Source organism: Dufourea novaeangliae, unplaced genomic scaffold (assembly GCF_001272555.1).
Source record: "Dufourea novaeangliae isolate 0120121106 unplaced genomic scaffold, ASM127255v1 scaffold141, whole genome shotgun sequence".
In the NCBI taxonomy this organism is placed as follows: domain Eukaryota; kingdom Metazoa; phylum Arthropoda; class Insecta; order Hymenoptera; family Halictidae; genus Dufourea; species Dufourea novaeangliae.
The window spans coordinates 233,279-240,470 of NW_015374017.1; the positions used below are offsets into that span (position 1 = coordinate 233,279).

At 36.4% G+C, this 7,192-nt stretch overlaps 2 protein-coding genes across 2 annotated transcripts in view; one reads left to right on the plus strand and one right to left on the minus strand.

Moving 5' to 3' along the window:
* Nucleotides 1–932, plus strand: part of LOC107188803 — a 3,974-nt gene extending 3,042 nt beyond the window's left edge. Inside the window, exon 2 of the mRNA XM_015577166.1 lies at nucleotides 6–932. Coding sequence (XP_015432652.1) covers nucleotides 6–832 — 827 coding nt within the window. The 3' untranslated portion in view covers nucleotides 833–932. The remainder of the gene's footprint in view (nucleotides 1–5) is intronic.
* Nucleotides 933–2,259: 1,327 nt separating this feature from the next.
* LOC107188897 (intersectin-1-like) overlaps nucleotides 2,260–7,192 on the minus strand; it is a 21,892-nt gene continuing 16,959 nt past the window's right edge. The window contains 11 exon segments of the mRNA XM_015577287.1: nucleotides 2,260–2,453; nucleotides 2,675–2,848; nucleotides 3,405–3,479; nucleotides 3,714–3,788; nucleotides 3,986–4,226; nucleotides 4,303–4,449; nucleotides 4,526–4,765; nucleotides 4,855–5,061; nucleotides 5,136–5,208; nucleotides 5,278–5,384; nucleotides 5,462–5,586. Coding sequence (XP_015432773.1) covers nucleotides 2,302–2,453; nucleotides 2,675–2,848; nucleotides 3,405–3,479; nucleotides 3,714–3,788; nucleotides 3,986–4,226; nucleotides 4,303–4,449; nucleotides 4,526–4,765; nucleotides 4,855–5,061; nucleotides 5,136–5,208; nucleotides 5,278–5,384; nucleotides 5,462–5,586 — 1,616 coding nt within the window. The 3' untranslated portion in view covers nucleotides 2,260–2,301.

The following is a 7,192-nucleotide window of genomic DNA, read 5'->3' on the forward strand; positions in this document are numbered from 1 at the left end:
ACTTCTCCAGGATAACGAGGATCAGGAAATGGACGAAGAACAAGGTCCGCCTATTCATGGATTATTCAGCGGACGACCAGTGGTAGCCTCTGATTTCCCTTATCCCCTGGAACGTCCCGATCCCTCGATTCTTGTCAACGGGATGAGAGAGACACCCATATTAGTACCTAGCGATCAGCGACAGCAAGAGGAAACTGTGAAAGAGAACAGCGAGGAGAAGGACGACAAGGATTCCAGCGTAAATGTTATACCCTATTTACAGGACTTCGTTCCTTTCCCAGCAAGGAAAAATGATGTCATCTCGGCGACTCTTCACAGAGTGCCGTCCATGCCATCGACCTCGACGCCAATCGCTTACGTCTACACGCCCACAGCGCAAGCCTCTCATCGACTCGATGTAGACGTACGAGACGAAGAAATATCTAAGAACGACCACAACGAACAGAAGCCAGTTTTGCTGCCCTCGCAACAGCCGTCCAGTTCTTCGAGTTCAGCGCCCTCGCCGCAAAATTTCATGGCGCCATTTGTCGCCAGTGTCAGCGCAGAAGCACCATCTAAAAACGGCTGGAGCGTTGTTGTCGTAGAACCGACTGTCAATAGAAAGTCCGATGACAATCACGACTCCTCCGAGGACACGTCCGAAACGGACGAGGCACAGACGGAAAAGAGTGAATTCGATGTCGAGAACTTCAAGCCCCAGTTGTTCGGTGGTTTCAAGCCGATTTATGAGTTTCCTACGGAGGATCTGGATAGGCTGGAACGACGAGAGTCCGCTGATGGGGATCCAGAGATGGGCACGCGTGTCCAGGAATCTGCTGGTTCGACTGTTTGATGAAGGGAATAGGTTCAATGACTAGAAAATACGCTATTTAAATGAGAATACCTTAGTTTCGAGTATTTTGTTAATTGTTATGACGTCCCTGTTGGCATTACCAGGCTTGGCAGACACAGCGAGAGGTTTTCACGGACTTCGTTAATATGTATTTTCTCGTGAACGAGGTTATGCATTCAATATTTATGGCGTTTAAACGGTAATGTTGACTGGAACGATTTTTTGTTTGTTTACCTTTAAAGAAAGAGGGCTAAATATCTCGAAACTTCGTGCGTCGGGTGATTGGGAAGATTTGTTGTCTTCGTGGGGGGATCGAAGTTAACTATACAAGTCTGAATATGTTCAAGTGATTTCGATTGACAAATTGAACTGATTGAATTGAGACAGAAGGATTAAATGCAACGCGGTGCAAGTCATTCACACGAACCGAATATTAAATTTTTAGAAACAAAAATTCATCGATAAAACACTAGAATTTTATCTGATGAAACAGTGAACTTATGTTGATCGTAGTATATACTATATATTTTCTGAAACGTTTATCCGCCACACTTGCACCACTTTGCATGTAATCCTCTTAAATATAATGAAAAATGCTGCAAAACAATCATCGTACCAAGAAATCGCTATATTTATATTAATTTATCTACTTTAATCATAGGTTATCTAATAATTTATAAAATATCATCGATAGAGTACACGTCGTCATATTTTGTACATGTGAATTCATATTTATATGTTACTCCATGCTCGCGCATGAGTCAGTGCGAACGATGCGCAATAAACTATGTATTTTATTGCGAAACTGTTGACGTACACTGAAAGTGTCGTTAGTATGGTTGCACTTATAAGTATTCATGTAATAAATCATTCAGATATTATTTGTTCTGTGTCTGCTTTATTCATACTAATGCCCATTTAAATGCTCCACATTTTGTAATAACAATATTTAATACAAAAAATAAATGCTTTCTTGTTATATACTATCGTTGTTCGAATAACAATATATCTATTTGTAACATAACGAATATCGCGTTTCGTCGTTCGAAACAGTTCAACTCATGTCTTACATAATACTGATGATTGACAAGAATTTAACTAACTACCATACTTCTAAAGAAAACTAGATGTCATATTTAATGATCAATCATGATTTTTTTGTGACATATAAGATATGAAAGATAATACAAATATCTTTGTAATAAATTAATTCCTACGATTGCATTGGATACCAGTCCCGTATAATAAAAAGAACGTGTCAAAATAACACCTACATATTAACTTTTAGAACATAGAATAAATACTCTTATGTAAAAGTGGTCCTTTTTCAATTATCAATTATTATACCTCGTGTATCTGTTCAATTATCCTTAAGGCAAGAAGATCTTTTTAAATAAAATATACATTGAAAAGTCTAATTGGCAGTATAGTAGCTTTAGCATTTACCTCTATGTGTAATCAACGCCTTTTTATCGATTGCCAAACAGCCGTAAATCCAGTTTCAAGACTACGGTACCCGTTTCAACTTCACGCAAGCGGATACGCTTCTGAATTGGCCCACACGAGTCTTTGCTGTCTCTCATTATATCTGCAACCCTTATTTCCGCTCGACCAAGAAATTCTGCAAACATTGCGACAATTGATCGTTTATTTGTTACTATACTGCGACTGATCTGTTCACATACTATTGAAAGAACAATTGAGTATAAACATTATGTGATTTCTGTGTACTAGTCCTTATTTCCTTTGCCTTTACCGTCATTCAGTGAAAAACTTGCCTTTATTTTAAAACAAAATTTACTGATTTGCTAAGTACTTTGATAATTATCCAATTATCCTCACCGTCAGGGCTGTAATAGCCTTTGTCAAATACTGTAATGCACAGCGTATCTTCAAGCAAATCCTTCACTTGAAACTGCATCGATGCATCCCACAAAGGACAATCCGTTCCCGATACGACACCTGTTCTCTCTTCTTGCGAACCCATGCTCACTTTGCAAAATGTATTGCACTTCCCTATAAACATTATTTTGCCAATTTCTTGTCTTCGAAATTACCACATAAGATGAGTCACGGAAAACAAGGTACCCTACGTAAAAATGTCACTTCAAGCTCACATTATAATAGGTACCCAGTCAAATTTGCCCAAGAAATTTATGTTCAATAGATTTGCCTTTTTTTTTTTTAAATTGACTAGAAGTATCCAGAGTTGTCTTGTTATCGTGATTCACCTCCCATTTTATTGTACAGTAAAAAGGAAACTAATACTGTTATATAGAATATGTTATTCGTGCTCTGTGTTAAGAATAACAAGTGCTCGCATATGCAAGAGATAATAGATATGTTGTTAAGTATAAAGCCAGTGTATGGTGGTGATGTTACCAGACTTGCAAATTAAATGTTACAAAATACTATTTACTATTATGTGCAGTTTAATTATAAAGTACAATGCATTATTATTAGTTGTTTTAAGTGTTGCAGAAGGAGACAAGCAAATTAGGTAATAGTCAAATTATTTTCAGTACCTTCTCAAACGTTAAATGGAAAATCGCATGCAAGCAGGATATTTTACCTTTTTTTGGTACCGTAATGTCCTCAGCTTCCACAACTACTAACCGAAGTCTACCCTGTGGTGGTCGCCTGCGAACTATAATCATGCGAGATTTTTTTGTTAGTGAAAATGCATCGTGCAGTTAAATGGTGTAATCATGATAGTAGAAATGTTCGATGATGTTGCTCCACTTGGTAGATCACTCCGGACCGCTTTTTCTAGTTGTATACTTATAAAAAAATGAATCGAAGTTACCAAGAAACCACAAGCAAGCAAGCAAGAAGCACATGCAGAAAGAAAAAACATTTAAAGCATAACACGTCCGCTTACCAGGTGTTGCCTTTAAATTGAAACCTTCGAGTACTGTAACGAGAATTCTGCCGCACGCTCCGAACTGTGCCTGTTCTGTTTACTCACACATATCACATATTATTATATGCCAAATTAGCTATAATTAACTGCCGATAATGACAGACAAATTTTATTGCGTCTTGCAATCGTTTGCAAAATTATTGTTATAATATATAGATACGTACATAACACCAAGTGAATCGTAATTTCACAAACAACAAATACCGAACAAAAATAAAAACAGAACTCACTTGATCTCTGCCTTTGCAGACGAGTCTTCTCGTTCTCCAAGAATTTCTTTCTCGCTTCTGTAATTCTTCTGACCCATAGAGAACATTCGCCTGGCGACGCTGCCAATAATATTATCGATTTCTTCTGATCTCGTAAACGAAGTATTTTGCTCGAGTTTTCTGTACCCTCTCCCCAACTCAAACTACTAACGTTCCCATTGGTATCCGAGTCTCCTAAGAACAATTCGCTTAGAAATATTGGCTGTAAAATAGAAACATTTCAGTTAGCCATAATCGTATTTCTCAAGGTTTCTCGCTATCCGATGCTGCTAGTATACCTTTCTATACATCTTGAATTTTTGATGCTCGTTTCGTTCGAACGAAAACTGTTGTCCGCTGGGAAATGATTTTTTCGCGAGCATTGGTTGGGCGAACAACAGGAAGTCGTTCGTGAGAAATCCAACGAGTTCCTTTCCACTTTTTGCCTGAAAATCATAGGGCGAGCGTTGGACGAACACTGATCACTTATGAAGAATGTATATTTCCTGTATTGGGGCGTACCTTATGAAGTATACCGAAGTGAAGAAGCTTTCGTGGACCTAAGGAATTAGTTAAAGAATTAAAAATAAGTTGCTCTTCCAGACCGTCGCAGGCCACATGCGTTTGCAACCATTCTAATCTATCACTGTTCTCTTTTTCTCTAACTCCCTCGTTCACCTGAGTACAAAATTCTTCCGCCTTGGCCAGTGCCTCTTGAAGATACTGTCTATCGGGATGAACGACCGGTGTGTGTTCTAAAATCTAAAACAATCGCGACAGATGTATGCGGTATGAAATACTTATTTCTTTTTAACTTAAACAGAAATTAACGATACAAAATTGAAGTTTACTTTGCCAATAATAAGAGGGTACTTTGTTATCCTCTGCATGGGTTTTATCAAAAACGAACTTAAAGGCATTCCTTTTGTACGTGGGTCTTGCTGACACGTGTGCGCTACTTCAACAAATTCTGGGACAGTTTCGGTCAATCGTTGAAGATACACAGCGGCAGATATCTGACAACTGCAGAACCTAATGTACGCTGACATTCTGGGTATCTAACAATACATATTGAACATAAGCAAGGAATATAGAATGATGACATAAAAATAAATATAAAAGAACTGCTTACATTCTCGCATAAAATGTCCCCGATCATTCTTACGATTTCTCCTTCGCTGTTATCTCGTCGTATTCTCAGTGTTCTAAAAACATACATATCTTAAGTGAATAAGTCTGATGAATATCGGTAACATTGCTGAAGAAAGTGCTACCTTAAAAAGTTATCGTTACAGGCAATGATATCTCTCCAGTTGACGAATATTTTGTCGACTTCGTCTACAGTTAAAACTAAGCTTTCAATAAGAGGCTTCTCAAATACCTATAAACAGATCACATTCTTTATTGTTTTTGTTAACCAGATACAATTGTAAAGTACAAAAAAATCCTTCGAGGTACCTCGTGGACGAGTCTCATGTCTTCTATATACGCTTGTTCGGTGGTAATAAGTTCTTTTATGTATTCTTGACGTTTTCTTTCCATCGAATCCAGATCAGTCATTGGGTCAGTTGTCGTCTCATTAGCTACGCATAAAGTGTACATAATAATGTTGTGTTATTGTATTTTTATCGCTTCTTATTTTGTACCTTATTCATAGTTGTACCAGAAAATGGAGAATAGTGAGCACAAATTAAAATATAAATTCGAAAGACTTTGTTGTTAATGTGATCAGTTTAGTATTTCAGGCGGAGCTAAATAACAGAGAGAGAGAGAGAGTCGTTGTACACAATACGATACTTTACAACAGACAGATACTTTATTTCAATCAGCAGTTTTGCGAACACGTCTGTATATATATATATGTATATGGATATGTGTACATATGTATAAGAACACGGCGTGTATATGCATATGTGTGAAGATCCAGAGTATATTCACACAAGGTGTGAACAGAAAGTAGTCTGTCGATAAATACACGGTGATCCGAATTTGTTCACACACCCGTACAAGTGACCTTCGCTCGTGAGTAAATCACACACAATTTGAGATTCGACGATACAACAGACAAACAATATGGATATTCTTCTTTTTTTTTTTCGTTTGCAAATAGTAACAATCTTAAGGATTAGCGCTACACAAGTATACCTCGTCTAAGTGTAACCAGTTGCATAACTTGCTTTACACAATTATCAACATGTTTTAGGTAATGATTACAAGATTTACGGGCGCATCTAGGTTATCTAATATTAAGCACACGATGTTTATTTTTTTTTTCTCCATACAACCAGGCATATTTATACACCTTTCTTGCAAAGACTCATATATAGAACGTGTAAAAGGATCGACCAGTGTATAAATATGCTGGCCTGCTGTGCGCTTGGTTCTTGCAGTTATTCGAAACTAGTTGTTCCATCAAGTTCCCGCGATACCTTCAGTGGAATGAACTCTGAATAATGTACGCAAAAACAATCGCTAATTGTATATGTTCGAATAGAAATATCGAAAAATTTCAATGGAAAAATATAACATCGTAGAAAATAATATACGAAGTATTCGGATAATTTACAAATTTTATCCACCATAGTTCGATGAGTGTAACAGAAAGCAATAAATTAATTCGAAGATAATTCTCTAAAACGGTAACAGAATAATTAAGTATCTCAATGTCGAGATTCATAAAAGTACATAAATATAAATAATAATGGTATAATTCAGCGATTAAACGTAATACACAATAAGATACCCTACAATTAAATCATTATAAACTATCATATCCAGGACTAAGTTGATGGAAGAACTGGTTTACGATAATATAACAGTGCTTAACAAATCATTCCCCACTGGTTGTAATAATATCTATCTATAACGTTATGATTGTTATTACTTGATATTTTTAATGATGATTTAGGCTCTATAATAAAAGGCTGCGAAGAAGGAGCACATCATCTTTCATTTTACATTACTAGGTAGACGGATTAATGAAGAACAAAATAATAACTAGATATAGAATAAATAAATAGGAACAACAGATTTGGTTAAACGCATTGAATTTAAAAGAGAGCAACAGTTTCCATTCTCTTCGTTAATGCTATGCAGATTATTACCTATTTTTCACCTGCTAGATGCTTACAATAAAATTTCGAAATCAAACAGAAACTATATATGTATATATATATATATATATATATA